At 51.2% G+C, this 15,000-nt stretch overlaps 1 protein-coding gene across 4 annotated transcripts in view; it reads left to right on the top strand.

Annotated features, from left to right (window-relative positions):
- The window catches only part of kiaa0513 (KIAA0513), a 29,897-nt gene that overhangs the window by 3,675 nt on the left and 11,222 nt on the right, over positions 1 to 15,000 (top strand). For 2 of the 4 annotated variants that reach the window (XM_080475749.1, XM_080475750.1), the window contains exons 2-11: positions 4,003 to 4,532; positions 4,997 to 5,096; positions 5,832 to 5,905; positions 6,698 to 6,768; positions 6,846 to 7,050; positions 7,423 to 7,457; positions 7,847 to 7,919; positions 8,151 to 8,228; positions 8,383 to 8,412; positions 10,641 to 10,721. In XM_080475749.1, the coding sequence (XP_080331875.1) occupies positions 4,132 to 4,532; positions 4,997 to 5,096; positions 5,832 to 5,905; positions 6,698 to 6,768; positions 6,846 to 7,050; positions 7,423 to 7,457; positions 7,847 to 7,919; positions 8,151 to 8,228; positions 8,383 to 8,412; positions 10,641 to 10,721 (1,148 nt within the window). In that variant the 5' untranslated portion in view covers positions 4,003 to 4,131. The remainder of the gene's footprint in view (positions 1 to 4,002; positions 4,533 to 4,996; positions 5,097 to 5,831; positions 5,906 to 6,697; positions 6,769 to 6,845; positions 7,051 to 7,422; positions 7,458 to 7,846; positions 7,920 to 8,150; positions 8,229 to 8,382; positions 8,413 to 10,640; positions 10,722 to 15,000) is intronic. The other 2 variants (XM_080475751.1, XM_080475752.1) reach the window with 1 other exon arrangement.

Raw genomic sequence — 15,000 nt, 5'->3', positions numbered from 1 at the left:
GTAATGGAAATGACCCAGACTGAGTAGAGTGGAGTCTGGTAGTGTAGGGGGGAGTAGAGACACGTAGAGTCTGGTAGTGTAGGGGGGAGTAGAGACATGTAGAGTCTGGTAGTGTAGGGGGGAGTAGAGACAAGTAGAGTCTGGTAGTGTAGGGGGGAGTAGAGACAAGTAGGGTCTGGGAGTGTAGGGGGGAGTAGAGTCTGGGAGTGTAGGGGGGAGTAGAGACACGTAGAGTCTGGTAGTGTAGGGGGGAGTAGAGTCTGGTAGTGTAGGGGGGAGTAGAGACAAGTAGAGTCTGGGAGTGTAGGGGGGAGTAGAGACAAGTAGAGTCTGGGAGTGTAGGGGGGAGTAGAGACAAGTAGGGTCTGGGAGTGTAGGGGGGAGTAGAGTCTGGGAGTGTAGGGGGAGTAGAGACACGTAGAGTCTGGTAGTGTAGGGGGGAGTAGAGTCTGGTAGTGTAGGGGGGAGTAGAGACACGTAGAGTCTGGTAGTGTAGGGGGGAGTAGAGACAAGTAGAGTCTGGGAGTGTAAGGGGGAGTAGAGACAAGTAGAGTCTGGGAGTGTAGGGGGGAGTAGAGACAAGTAGAGTCTGGGAGTGTAGGGGGGAGTAGAGACAAGTAGAGTCTGGGAGTGTAGGGGGGAGTAGAGTCTGGGAGTGTAGGGGGGAGTAGAGACACGTAGAGTCTGGTAGTGTAGGGGGGAGTAGAGACACGTAGAGTCTGGTAGTGTACGGGGGAGTAGAGACACGTAGAGTCTGGTAGTGTAGGGGGGAGTAGAGACAAGTAGAGTCTGGGAGTGTAAGGGGGAGTAGAGACAAGTAGGGTCTGGGAGTGTAGGGGGGAGTAGAGTCTGGGAGTGTAGGGGGGAGTAGAGACAAGTAGAGTCTGAGTCTAGAGACGGGTAGAAGTGAGTTGCTACTGGTGGAAAAACACCATAAAAGTTGACCAAAGCTCAGTCCAGAGAGAACGTTCAGTAGAGTCCAGAGAGAATGTTCAGTAGAGTCTAGAGAGAATGTTCAGTAGAGTCCAGAGAGAATGTTCAGTAGAGTCTAGAGAGAACGTTCGGTAGAGTCTAGAGAGAACGTTCAGTAGAGTCCAGAGAGAATGTTCGGTAGAGTCCAGAGAGAATGTTCGGTAGAGTCCAGAGAGAATGTTCGGTAGAGTCTAGAGAGAATGTTCAGTAGAGTCCAGAGAGAATGTTCGGTAGAGTCCAGAGAGAATGTTCAGTAGAGTCCAGAGAGAATGTTCGGTAGAGTCCAGAGAGAATGTTCAGTAGAGTCCAGAGAGAACGTTCGGTAGAGTCTAGAGAGAACGTTCAGTAGAGTCTAGAGAGAACGTTCAGTAGAGTCCAGAGAGAACGTTCAGTAGAGTCCAGAGAGGGGAAAGCATCGGGCAGGAAAGCAGAAGCAAAGCGTTTTTCTCCGTTTGGACCTCGGACTGTAGGCAGGTTTGTTTTGTTCGCTGAGACCTGAGACGTCCCTGAGACGTCCCTGGAGACGTCCCTGGAGACGCTACGACCAGGACGCCTCTCAGATCACACTGATACACTAGAGGACGGTGGGTCGGGAGAGTCCCGGGTCCGAACACACACACACACACACACACACACACACACAGAAAGGATTCAGGTTTATGTGAGTTGAATGATGATCCCGAGGTGTGTGTGTGTGTGTGTGTGGGGGGGGGGGCTCGGGGGCTCGTTACATAACATGACCTCCAAAACACTGAAGATGGAAAGGAGCATGTGACCAAGCTCCTTGCTGTGTGTGTGTGTGTGTGTGTGTGTGTGTGTGTGTGTGTGTGTGTGTGTGTGTGTGTGTGTGTGTGTGTGTGTGTGTGTGTGTGTGTGTGTGTGTGTGTGTGTGTGTGTGTGTGTGTGTGTGTGTGTGTGTGTGTGTGTGTGTGTGTGTGTGTTCAGTCAGGAAGTCAAACTGCGGCCTGTCACTGAGCTGCTAAAGCTGATTAGCTGAAAGACGGCGACGTGCAGGATGTGTGTGAAGGACGTGCACACACACACACACACACACACACACACACACACACACACACACACACACACACACACACACACACACACACACACAGATGATGCTGCACCGTGACTCTGGGTGTTTATTCAGTTCAAGCCAGACTTATGCAACATAGAGCAGCAGACAGTCTCTGGCTGCAGGGAATCGTTTCATCACATCAGATCAGTGTTTTAATGTTTCATCGTGGTTTTTTCAGCTGTGATTTCAGCTCCAGCTTCAGCTCCAGCTCCAGCTTCAGCTTCAGCTCCAGCTCCAGCTTCAGCTCCAGCTCCAGCTCCAGCTTCAGCTTCAGCTCCAGCTCCAGCTTCAGCTTCAGCTTCAGCTCCAGCTTCAGCTTCAGCTCCAGCTCCAGCTCCAGCTCCAGCTTCAGCTCCAGCTTCAGCTCCAGCTTCAGCTCCAGCTCCAGCTCCAGCTCCAGCTCCACCTTCAGCTCCAGCTTCAGCTCCAGCTTCAGCTCCAGCTTTGCCACGTGAAGAACAATAAAACAGTGATTCTACATTGCAACACTCACTTGTGCAAACAGTGTGAATCACATTGTTTCCTCCTCTGCTGGGGACGAACACCAGACCACATCACCTCAGCTGACTAACAACATTCACACCCCAACTAACTCCTGGGTTTCTATACTAACAACATGCACACCCCAACTAACTCCTGGGTTTCTATACTAACAACATTCACACCCCAACTAACTCCTGGGTTTCTATACTAACAACATTCACACCCCAACTAACTCCTGGGTTTCTATACTAACAACATGCACACCCCAACTAACTCCTGGGTTTCTATACTAACAACATTCACACCCCAACTAACTCCTGGGTTTCTATACTAACAACATGCACACCCCAACTAACTCCTGGGTTTCTATACTAACAACATTCACACCCCAACTAACTCCTGGGTTTCTATACTAACAACATTCACACCCCAACTAACTCCTGGGTTTCTATACTAACAACATGCACACCCCAACTAACTCCTGGGTTTCTGTGGCGCCACACTTCGGTGGTCCTCCACCATCCACGCTTGTTTTCTGCGACTTTAAAACATCAATGCAGAAAATACATTGACAATGGCTGCAGGAGTCGCAGTATAAATACACACTGTCCAACGTGAATGCCAAAGTCACAACATGAGCACCAGGTTGCAACACAAATGGAGAAGTTCCTGCGTCAATACAGAAGTTGTGAGATGAAAGTAAAAGTTAAGACATGTAAAGTCAGTATGGGTGAAGAAGTAGGAACATGAATTAAAACAACTGTCATAAATCCAAAAAGGTGGAGCATAAATACAGCAGCGGCCACACGGTGGCGCAGTGGAGTCACCTCACAGCAAGAGGTCACCTCCACACCTCCTTCTTCACCTCCTCCTCCACCTCCTTCTTCACTTCCTCCACACCTCCTTCTTCACCCTCTTCACTCTTCCTCCACCTCCTTCTTCATTCCTCCTCCACCTCCTCCTTCACCTCCTCCACACTTCCTTCTTCACTCCTCCTCCACCTCCTTCTTCATTCCTCCTCCACCTCCTTCTTCACCTCCTCCACACCTCCTTCTTCACTCCTCCTCCACCTCCTTCTTCATTCCTCCTCCACCTCCTCCTTCACCTCCTCCTTCTTCACCTCCTCCACACCTCCTCCTTCACCTCCTCCTCCACCTCCTTCTTCATTCCTCCTCCACCTCCTTCTTCATTCCTCCTCCACACCTCCTCCACCTCCTCCACACCTCCTTCTCCACCTCCTCCTTCACCTCCTCCACACCTCCTTCTTCACTCCTTCTCCACCTCCTCCACACCTCCTTCTTTACCTCCTTCACTCCTCCTCCACCTCCTTCTTCATTCCTCCTCCACCTCCTTCTTCATTCCTCCTCCACACCTCCTCCTTCACCTCCTCCTCCACCTCCTTCTTCATTCCTCCTCCTTCACCTCCTTCACCTCTTTACCAAAGTATGTAATGTTCTTCTTTCTCTCCTCAGATGCTGGTTGAGCTCAGGTGAGTCGGCGCCCCCTGGAGGAGGGATGGTTTATGAAATCAAGCCTCAGTAGCGAGCTGGAGGACGACTCACCTCGCCATTGAGTAGAAGAAGAAGAGAGCGACTTCCAACATGGACGCCGTCGCCGGGGACAACCTCATCGACTTCGACTCTCCGTCCGAGGCGGCGTCCCTCGGCGTAGACGGCGCTCAGCAGCCCGGCCACGCCGACATCTTGTCCCCCGAGCCGACGTCCTCCAAAGGACTCCACCAGCTGCCGGAGCCGCTGGCGCCCACCAGGTCCGGCGCCCACCATCATCATCATCAGCAGCAGCATCGGGCGGGGGAGGGGGACACTGACAGCGACGCCACGGAGTCGCCAGACAGCGAGAACGACATGGACCCGTCGTCGCCCGCCTGGGAGCTGAGGAGGTCGTCCTCGTCGTCGGCTCACAGCGCGGAGGACAAAGACGGCGAGGCGGCGGAGAGGAGGCGCTTCATGAAGGCGTACGTGGAAAAGGTTTTCCACGGAAAGTAAGAAGCGACGACTTTTAGTCTTCCTGCCTTCAAATCCATCCTTCCATCCATCTCTCTATCAAGTCATTCATCCCTCCACCCTTTTCTTCATCCATCCATCGTGACTCACTGACGTCCTGGTTCGCTCCGTCAGGAACTTTAGATTTACTCCCACAGGAACCGACGAGCGGCGACGGTTCTACCTTCCTTTACACTTTCCCTTCATCTCTCATTCCCTTCATCTCTCTTTCCCTTCATCTCTGATTCCCTTCATCTCTCATTCCCTTCATCTCTCTTTCCCTTCATCTCTCATTCCCTTCATCTCTCTTTCCCTTCATCTCTCATTCCCTTCATCTCTCTTTCCCTTCATCTCTCATTCCCTTCATCTCTCTTTCCCTTCATCTCTCATTCCCTTCATCACTTTGTCATCGCAGATTTGATGTCAAGTTTAGCGTTTTGTTTTGTCCCTCGTGTCTCCACAGAGAGGACTTTGACCAGGAGGAGAAGGCTCGATTCGGCGAGCTGTGTGGTGGAGAGAACGGAAAGGGTCGGGAGTGGTTCGCCAAGTACGTCAGCGCTCAGGTGAGAACCGGGGCAGACGCTCGAACCTCTCCGGATATGAGGGGGAAATCATTCCTATAATGAGGATGTCTCAACTATATTTTGTCCTCAAGGATCTAAAATTGAAATTAGAATTGAACGAATCGTCCACAGACATAAAGGAGGATCTGGTGTGTCTTGGTTCACAACATTTCTAGAGATATGAGAAGGAAAACGGAGAAATAAAACTTGTAAATAACAATAAACACATTGGCAGCAAGTTTTTCTTTCTTTTTTTTTTCGCTCAACAAAGCATCGCTTGGCTTGATGGTTTTAAAAGTTGTGTCAAACTTTATTTGAGACGCCGTTTCCACGGAAATGTTGAAATGAAAACTCATCGTTTTTCCGTTTTTGGTACAGAAAAGTTTCACATTTCCACATTTTGAAAACGACGTCCGTTCTTCTCACACAAACGGCAGAAACACTGAAAACACTGTAGTTCGCATGTCAGGCCATGCGGTGGCGCTGTTGGTTGTTGGAAACCACACACACACACACACACACACACACACACACACACACACACACACACACACACATACACACACACTAGTGCAAAAAGCAATGTGTGCCTGTGTGTAGAAAGAAAGAAACGCTGCACATATTTGAAGATGGTGTTTTATATATATATATATATATATATATAAATATATGTGTGTGTGTGTGTGTGTGTGTGTGTGTGTGTGTGTGTGTGTGTGTGTGTGTGTGTGTTCACAGCGCTGCCACTCCAAATGTGTGAGTGAAGCCACTTTCTACCGGCTGGTTCAGTCCTTCGCCGTCGTGCTGTTTGAGTGAGTACAGCTACAGAACGATCAACCCTGCTGGGGTCTGAATGACGAGGCTGAAGAAAACCCATCAAACTACCAGACTAACCTGATAATCAAGATATCCCAAACTAAAGTTCAAACTAAAACCGTTTTCAAACGAATTGAGGAAGTTGTTGCCACTTGCTGCTCATCATCCGGTCAAAATGTGTTAAATGTAAAGAAAAGAAAACATTAAAAAACTTACTACATATCCAGGATTTGGGAAGAAAAACTGCATTTTTTGGTGTTTATAACTATTTAGTTTAGCAGCTATGTCTGATCATGGAAAACGAAATATTAAATAGTTTCAGTTACATTAATGAGGCTGTAATAGAACCAACTGGAGTTAAAAAAATAAAATAAAGATAAAGTATGAAAGAATCTGGAGTTATTTAAAAAAAACAAACAAGAAAATACTTCCAATACTTCAGTCATTCAATGTGTATTACCGTATTTTCCAGACTATATGTTACACTTTCTTTTTGTTTTGAAGGAAATCTGATTAAAAAGCAACTCGTAGATGAAATTATAGCAGCGCATACCGTCTGTGGCCACCAGATGTCAGTGTGTGACAACAGAAAGCTGCAACTGATAAGACAGAAAAACCTCCATCACTGCTGGAGGAGGAAAAATGTTCTCACCTCCAGAGAAGGCTGAGAACGGTTCTGGAGCAGGAGGAGCTGATTCTGGATTATCGACACAAATAGACGGATAGTCCAGATGATACAGTACTTGGGGTTCTGATGGCGCTCCTCTAAAGAAACCGTGTTTCCACAGATGTTACCAGATGGACGACTACAATCCGGCCAAGAACCTGATGACCATGTGCTTCACGTATTACCACGTCGGTGAGAAACGCTGCTCACGCCTCACGTTCACTCCAGACCGTAGTTTAATCCTCTAACGTAACGCTGGACTGCTTCAGGGAGGTGGCAGCCGTCTCCCTCGGAGCTCCTGGACCGCGGTGCGCCTCCTCCCGGCCTGGACTCCTCCTACCTGGACAAGGCCAACTCCTGGCTGAGCGGCAAGAAGGACGCGGCCGAGCGCCTCCTCAAGAACCGGAGCGACGTCAAGGGGTTCTTCGGAGGCCTGGAGAGCAAACTGAGGAGCTCCATGACTGCCAGGACCGAGTGAGACTGCAGCTGTGCTCCTCCTGCTCCTCCTGCTCCTCCTCTTCCTCCTGCTCCTCCTGCTCCTCCTCTTCCTCCTCCTGCTCCTCCTGCTCCTCCTCTTCCTCCTCCTGCTCCTTCTCTTCCTCCTCCTGCTCCTCCTCTTCCTCCTCCTGCTCCTCCTCTTCCTCCTCCTGCTCCTTCTCTTCCTCCTCCTGCTCCTCCTCTTCCTCCTCCTGCTCCTCCTCTTCCTCCTCCTGCTCCTTCTCTTCCTCCTCCTGCTCCTTCTCTTCCTCCTCCTGCTCCTTCTCTTCCTCCTCCTGCTCCTCCTCCTGCTCCTCCTCCTCTTGTTCATTGATAAACCTGTCGGTATTCTCTCTCTCTTGTTTCCAGTGACGGTGATAATCCAGCTAAGACCAAATCTCCAGGTAAACCTTCAGGAAACTCTGCTCCTCCTCCTCAGTTTCTCCTCTCTGCTCCTCCTCCTCCTCCTCCTCCTTCTCCTCCATTTCTCCTCTCTGCTCCTCCTCCTCCTCAGTTTCTCCTCTCTGCTCCTCCTCCTCCTCCTCGGTTTCTCCTCTCTGCTCCTCCTCCTCCTCCTCAGTTTCTCCTCTCTGCTCCTCCTCCTCCTCCTCCTCCATTTCTCCTCTCTGCTCCTCCTCCTCCTCGGTTTCTCCTCTCTGCTCCTCCTCCTCCTCCTCGGTTTCTCCTCTCTGCTCCTCCTCCTCCTCCTCGGTTTCTCCTCTCTGCTCCTCCTCCTCCTCCTCAGTTTCTCCTCTCTGCTCCTCGTTTCCACGGTTGTTCTCACCCTCTGCAGGTTTGGAGGCGGCGGAGGAGAAGAGAGGAGAGAAGGTTTACCTGTACACTCACCTGAAGCAGCAGCCCATCTGGTGAGAAACATCATCATCATCATCATCATCATCACAGGACGACGTGATGAAGGCTCAGAAATATACAGATATATTTTTATAAACACAGTACTTTATTCTGTGGCGCCAAACAGCAAAACAAAATAAATGTTACCTCCTCCTTGCACCCCCCCCACCTCCACCACCCCCCCCCACCTCCACCACCCCCACCACCTCCATCACCCCCCCCCCCCCCCCCCCCCCCCCCACCAGGCACACTCTGAGGTTTTGGAATGCCGCCTTCTTCGACGCCGTCCACTGTGAGAGGAAGAAACGATCTCCGACCACCAGGTGAGCGTCTGTGTCTCTGTGACACTTTAAATAAAGTTTCCTCCTCCTCCTCCTCCTCCTCCTCCTCTTCCTTCCTCCTCCTCTCCTCTGAAGCTCTTGTTGTTGGCCCGTTGACTTTAACCCTTTCTCTCCTTGTGCCTTGCTGCCGGTTCAGGGGAACGAAGGATGAAGAGAAAGACGAGAGGTCTGTCCTTCATTTTGTAACAGCAAAAAAAAAAATGAAGTAAAGATTGACGGAGGTGAAGCGGAGATTTGAAAGAAAAAACTTCAATCGTTGATAGAAAGCTAAAAGTAGAGGGTGGATGTAGGGGGAGGAGCCTCAGGGCGCAGCGTTTACACAATGCTTTACACTCCACACAGAAAGGGCGTGTCCACATCTCCCCGGTTGATCCGGACCAGACTCTCTAACTAACAAACCGTCTCTGGTCCCTCTGAAAACCTGAGTCTTTCCAGTGGGCGGGGTCAGAGGACGGGACGTAGGCCGCAGTGCATTCTGGGTAGTAAACAAACAACCATTACCCCGTGAATCAGAAGACGCAGACGCAGAAAGAAAAAGTTGGAAAATATCTTGCGGGCAGACGTGGAGAAGAGAGGAGGAGGAGGAAGAAGAGAGGAGGAGGAAGAGAGGAGGAGGAGGAGGAGGAAGAGAGGAGGAGGAGAGGAGGAGGAAGAAGAGAGGAGGAGAGGAGGAGGAAGAAGAGAGGAGGAGGAGGAGGAAGAAGAAGAGAGGAGGAGGAAGAAGAGAGGAGGAGGAAGAGAGGAGGAGGAGGAAGAGAGGAGGAAGAAGAAAAGAGGAAGTAGAGAGGAAGAAGAGAGGAGGAGGAGGAAGAAGAAGAAGAGAGGAGGAGGAAGAGAGGAGGAAGAAGAAAAGAGGAAGTAGAGAGGAAGAAGAGAGGAGGAGGAGGAAGAAGAAGAAGAGAGGAGGAGGAAGAGAGGAGGAAGAAGAAAAGAGGAAGTAGAGAGGAAGAAGAGAGGAGGAGGAGGAGGAAGAAGAGAGGAGGAGGAGGAAGAAGAAGAAGAGAGGAAGACTCATTGATATCTGGTCTGAAGACTTTCTATCCTGCTTGTTTGAGGCTACCCATTAACCATAAGCTAAGTAGCCTAGCCACCACGGCCTATAGAGGCGGGACTTCCTCTTTCGGTCTGGACCAATCAATGAGCCTTCTTTCTTCTTCACTTCCTCTCTGGTCAGTGTTTCTTTCGGGCCACAGCGCCCCCAAACAGCAGCTGGTGGAACTGCAGGAGGTTTGACCTCTAAAGTGAAGGGGGGAACATTCTCGGCTCCGCCCCCTCCGGTGAACCGAGTCCCGGACTGTCCAATGAGAAAGACTCAAGTTTCCTTCCTGAGCCGGTCTGATCAGATACATGAATTTACCTGCAGGCAATGTAATCAGATTACTTCAGGAAGCTTCACTTGTGACGACACGAGGCAGGAAGTACTTCTGTTCTTCTGTAGTTTACTATGTGATATTTCTGTGCTATGCTTCTGTCTGCATGACACACACACACACACACACACACACACACACACACACACACACACACACACACACACACACACACACACACACACACACACACACACACACACACAGCCTGTTTCATGTTGAGCTGGTTTGTCTGCAGCAGTCTGAAGGAGCTCTGCATGTTCCCTCCATTAATCTGCTGGCATGTCATATGTCCTCCTCTTCCTCTTCCTCTTCCTCCTGCTCTTCCTCTTCCTCCTCCTCCTCCTCCTCCTCTACAGACTGACTGCTGAGATGTGACACATGTATAAACATCTTCCTGCACAGTGAAAAGCTGACTGATTCACAGTGAAGGTTTTTGTGCAGCTTTGGGTTTTTTAGTTTTTAATGTTTGAGACGAGCTCGTTGTTATTTCCTCCTGAACGCTCGCCGCCCGCGCTGAGCTTCTTACACCATCCAGGTCGATTTAAATGTATTACTGAAGCCAAAATTGAAAAATATCGACATTTCCATCGCGTAGACTCGGCGCCACGACAAAACATTTCAATGTAAAGGTCATTGTGGTTCTATTTGACCAACTCCAGATGAACTTGGGCTGAACGTGGCGCCAGAAAGAGGAATTTCCAGTGGGCGGAGCATAAAGCCCTGAGGTACTCCCTGAGCAGCTGAAGAGGAGAGTGTGAGGCTGCAGCAGCACAGAAACATTTCCAAAAGATTTCAGTGTGAATCGATGCTTTTCAGCCGCTCTGTGTATTAACCCTTAGTTCTGGTTCTGCTGGTGGCTGGTTGATGTACTCCTTCTTTTCCCCTCCATTTTTTAAGTGTTTTCCGTGTTTTGGAGTTTTTTCGAGCACGTTGAAGGGCGGACACAGTCCGCGCTGTGGCTGTAAAGTTACTATTATTAGGATTATCATTCAGGCTGACCGTGGCTGTGTCTGTGCTGCAGAGAGAAGTGGTGTCACATGACCCAGGAGGAGCGAGACGACAGCTCCAAAATGGATGAGAACATCGCCTTCGGCCAGCTCGGGTGAGGAAAGACGCTGGAATCTGTGTCGGACCAACGTCACGGTGTGAACGACGGGGTGAACGACGGGGTGAACGACGGACGTGAACGACGGAGTGAACGAAGGTGTGAACGACGGTGTGAACGACGGGGTGAACGACGGTGTGAACGACGGGGTGAACGACGGGGTGAACGACGGGGTGAACGAAGGTGTGAACGACGGTGTGAACGACGGGGTGAACGAAGGTGTGAACGACGGGGGTGAACGACGGGGTGAACGACGGTGTGAACGACGGTGTGAACGACGGGGTGAACGAAGGTGTGAACGACGGGGTGAACGACGGGGTGAACGACGGTGTGAACGACGGTGTGAACGACGGGGTGAACGAAGGTGTGAACGACGGGGTGAACGACGGGGTGAACGACGGTGTGAACGACGGTTGTGAACGACGGGGTGAACGAAGGTGTGAACGACGGTGTGAAGGAAGGTGTGAACGACGGGGTGAACGACGGTGTGAACGACGGTGTGAACGAAGGTGTGAACGACGGTGTGAACGACGGGGTGAACGACGGTGTGAACGACGGGGTGAAGGAAGGTGTGAACGACGGGGTGAACGACGGGGTGAACGACGGTGTGAACGACGGTGTGAACGACGGGGTGAACGAAGGTGTGAACGACGGGGTGAACGACGGGGTGAACGACGGTGTGAACGACGGTGTGAACGACGGGGTGAACGAAGGTGTGAACGACGGGGTGAACGACGGGGTGAACGACGGTGTGAACGACGGTGTGAACGACGGTGTGAACGACGGGGTGAACGAAGGTGTGAACGACGGTGTGAAGGAAGGTGTGAACGACGGTGTGAACGACGGTGTGAAGGAAGGTGTGAACGATGGGGTGAACGACGGTGTGAACGACGGTGTGAACGACGGGGTGAACGACGGTGTGAACGACGGGGTGAAGGACGGGGTGAAGGACGGGGTGAACGACGGGGGTGAACGACGGGGTGAAGGGATGCAGACGCGTCTCTACTTTATATTCCAGCAGCTTCAGATTTATTTGTTAAAAGAAAGAGTTAACGTTGGTCACCACCTCACCGCTTTGTTTCTTTATTGTTTATTATCAATGTTGTTGTTGTAATTCTTTATTTCATTCAAAGAGTAAAAACCGTTTCAGCAACAAAACGTCCAGTTCAACACATTTTGAATGAAAAGGAGCAGAAGAGAAGATCTCTGGTTTTATTAATCTATTAACTATTAACTTAATCTATTAACTTACTGACTTTAGTCAGGGGAGCGGGGTACGGGGGGGGCTCCGGGTTCTGGATGGACGGTTAACTGAGAGTGACCTCCAGGGCCTGATAGGGGTGTGCGTGTGCGTGTGAGTTGGGGTGTGTGGGTTGGGGTGTGTGGGTTGGGGTGTGGGGCTGTGTGGAGTGGGCGAATGAGGGGGGGTGCCCTGGCCACTGGCCTCCGGCTGGGCTCGCACTGGGCCCTGCGGGTCTCGGACTCTGCTGTCTGGCCGTTGGGTGGGGTGGGGGCTCCCTGCCCGGGTCCCCTTGCGGCGCCTTGTTTGGGGGGGTGTGGCCCCCCTGGTCCTAGGCCGGCCGCTCGGGGGGTGGGGTGGGGCAGCGCGGGGGGTCCAGCTGGGCCAAGGTCCTAGCGACGGGGGGACCCCCTCCCTCAGAACCCTCCCTGCCTTACCTCACCTTATATTACCCCACAATAGGGAAGAGTGGGGCGGTGCCTAGGTGGGGGGTCCAGGCTACTTAATTGCGGTCTGGGTCCTCCCCCGACTTTGCACCACCCACAATTTTAACCACACTTAGTCATGCAGGGTCTTGAGGGGGTAAGCCGCTTTCGGGGTTCTGCCGCTTGTCAGCGGTAGAACGCCCGGGCCCCGCTACCCCCCAATTTTAAACCGCACCATAGACACACACATCGCATCCACCTTTTCAAAACACAAAAACACACCCTTACATACATCCAACACACATATAGGGCAGGGGAAGGGCGGGAGACGTGGCTCCCCCCAGCACCTCCCGCTGGGGTCCCGCCCCGGCCCGGGGTGAGTGCGGCTGGAGTACGGGGGGCGCGCTCCCTCGGGCGCGGCGCTTGTGGGGGGGCTGGGGTGCGGTGCTCCTTCTCCACTTGCTGTTGGATTGGTGGAGGTTGGGATACCGCGGTGGCCGGGAGGGGGCCCGGCCGGCGGCCTGAGGGTGCGAGAGTCATCACCCCCCCCCCGTTCCGTGTGTGTGTGTGTGTGTGTGTGTGTGTGTGTGTGTGTGTGTGGGTGTGTGGGTGTGTGGGTGTGTGGGTGTGCGGGGTGGGTCATGGGTTGGGTTTCCCAATCAAGACCCGGGGGGAGGGGTTATGGGGCGGGTGGAATATGAGGCTCCTGGGGGTGTAGAGTTGACTGTTCTCCGACCGGGGCCTGCGCCGGGCTTCGCTTTCCTGGGTCTGGGGGCGGGGCTGGTCCGGGGCGCGGCGGCTGGGGCCGTCTCTGCCTTACCGGGTTGGGGGGGGCGGTGGGTGGGCCTGTTCCCGGGGGTGCGGTGGGACTCGCCGCCGGGGTTGGGGGGGCTCTCGGCCCGCTCGGCCCGGGGGCCCTGCTCCGGCCTTTTCTCGGCTTGGCGGCTTGGGTCGGGGCCTGGGGCCCTGTGCCCTTTGTCCTTCTCTTGTGGGCCCCTCTTGCCTGGGGGGGATTCCTCTCTGCATTCTCCGTCGGGTGCTTTTTGGGCGGGGGCGGGGCTCTCTGGGGTGGTTCGCTGGGGTCTCCCCGGGCCTGGGGGGCTTCTGCCTGCCGGGGTGGCGGTGTCCGGGCGCGGTGGCCTCGGACCCCGGGGTGTCACCACGGGTCCCCCCACAACAGTTCCGGCCACACCCAGTGGACAAGCCACACACACTCACATACACGCACACACACACACACACACTTTCACTCCTCACGAAAGGTGCTTCTGAAGTTGCTTGTTGTCTGTCATCATTTGCTCAAACTTTAAAAATCATGTTCCTCTTTTGTTGTTGCCTCTTTGTTATTTCATGTTCCTGCTTCACGTTACTGTCTAGATAGAGCTGCTCAGGCTGGTTAATCTAAGAAATCATCTTACTGTCTAGATAGAGCTGCTCAGGCTGGTTAATCTAAGAAATCATCTTACTGTCTAGATAGAGCTGCTCAGGCTGGTTAATCTAAGAAATCATCTTACTGTCTAGATAGAGCTGCTCAGGCTGGTTCAATCTAATAACAGTTGGAAAGTATTTGGATGAGTGTGATTATTGCAAATAATATATGTAGCACAACAAGGACATTGTATGTTATCCCCTTCCCCCCACCCCCCTCCCCCCTCCCCCCTCGACTTTCTTCTCTCTCTTCTCTTCTCTCTCTCTTTGTGCGTTCCCCCCCGGTCGTGTACGGCAGCCATGCCAGCTTCTGACGGAGAAGGCAACAGGAGGAGACTCCAGGTCTCTCCCTGTTGCAAGACCAAAAACTGTTCTGACTCCGAAGGCTCTCAATCACATCATATTGTTGGCCCAAGCTGCCGAACAGGACAAGGGCAAAAAAAAAAAAAAAAAAAAAAAAAAAAAAAAAAAAACTTACTGACTTTACCCATCTTAAAATGATTGTATTAGTACTCAGTGGCGTTTCTTATGTAAATACTTACAAGATTATATTGAGGTGGAGTGACACTACTGACTTCCAAAGTAAAGTGTGTGCACAACATTATAACCACCATATTGGAGTTGATCCCGTGAAAATGTTGAGTCGTGGAAACAGCTGATCAAAAAAAAGAAATTCAATTAAAAAAATAAAAGCCTGTCAATGCTGGAGTTAGAACCCGGTCATGGTGGTCCACAGCTCCTCCAGGCTGATGGGCTTTGGTTCTGTGTTCTAATGTCTGTGTGCAGAGAAACAATAAGAGAAAACACATTAAGTACCCATAAATACATATTGTTCAGAAATTAATTTGAAATGTACGTAAAAGAATAATTAGATTGTTCAAAAATGGATTTCATGTTTATCATAAAATTATATCAAATATTTTTTTAGAAGTCTGTGAAGTTGTTCAGCAATGTGTGTAAACTACCCTAAAACTACCTAGAACATTAATACAAAGGTTTTTCAAATATTTGTTAAAAATGATTCCAATATTCATGAAAAAAAGAAAATTCAAAGTGTATTTCACATTTCAAAATATAACTTCAATCTCTCCTAAATTCATCTGAAATGATTCCTTAAATTACTGATTTAGAACATTAATGATCCAAAATAGATATTTTCAAAATGTATTTCTGTTTCTAAAAT

This window comes from Lipophrys pholis (assembly GCF_963383615.2).
Source record: "Lipophrys pholis genome assembly, chromosome: 11".
Lineage (NCBI taxonomy): Eukaryota > Metazoa > Chordata > Actinopteri > Blenniiformes > Blenniidae > Lipophrys > Lipophrys pholis.
Note: the sequence above shows the minus strand (reverse complement) of the source record. Positions and strands in the feature narration are given on the sequence as shown.